We start from the raw sequence: 741 nt of genomic DNA on the forward strand, positions 1-741 counted from the left end.
GATTGTCCTCTCATATGGCTGTAATTTCCTTCCTCAGTTTTCCCTTGCCCAGTTGAACTGTTTATAGTGACCTAATTATGATTTTTATTTGTGTGCACTTAGTAAATTATATTTTACAGTGGTTCTAGTGATAATGGCAGCAAGCACAGCCTTGGGGGCATACCTCTGGCTCACAGATCCCATCACACAAGAAGTGACATTCGTTCAGTCGCTCCTCAACCACCTCTTCTTCACTTTTGCTGCCATTACTCTAAGTAAGTATGGAAAAGAGAATATTGAGATGTGTAGACACAGCAGAAAATGTATATTTCATAGTATCAGAGTTTGAAAAAATTACCCCTTAAATATGAGTGAAAAACATTACATTTACAAAACAAAAATAATATCTTTAGTAACTCCTCCATACCAGGAGACAACAGTTAGAAGGGAGAATAGGACCTAGGGAAAGGGGGCAGGGGATGGGATGGGGATGTAGTAGCCTCTGAAGGCTTGGAAGGTGTATAAAGAGAGGGATGTTTTTGTTATACATATTATACATAGTCATATTCACTGTAATCTTTATTATTAGGCAAAAAGCAGGTTTACTGACATCCTTATATGCTTGCTTCTTTTACTATGTTTCCCTTTAGTTTTTAGGGGCTGGTAGCAAATAGCAACAAGAAAAAAAAGCAGTATATTCTAGGCCACTGATTCCCAACTAGGGTTCAGTGAATGCATCTCAGGGGTGCTGGGGAGAATTGT

At 38.6% G+C, this 741-nt stretch overlaps 1 protein-coding gene across 1 annotated transcript in view; it reads left to right on the plus strand.

Annotated features, from left to right (window-relative positions):
* Window positions 1–741, plus strand: part of LOC119587865 (nuclear envelope phosphatase-regulatory subunit 1-like) — a gene marked incomplete at its 5' end in the record, with an annotated part of 3,062 nt that overhangs the window by 653 nt on the left and 1,668 nt on the right. The window contains 1 exon segment of the mRNA XM_037936568.1: window positions 120–254. Within this exon segment, the coding sequence (XP_037792496.1) occupies window positions 120–254 (135 nt within the window).

Source organism: Penaeus monodon, chromosome 23, assembly GCF_015228065.2.
Source record: "Penaeus monodon isolate SGIC_2016 chromosome 23, NSTDA_Pmon_1, whole genome shotgun sequence".
Classification (NCBI taxonomy): domain Eukaryota; kingdom Metazoa; phylum Arthropoda; class Malacostraca; order Decapoda; family Penaeidae; genus Penaeus; species Penaeus monodon.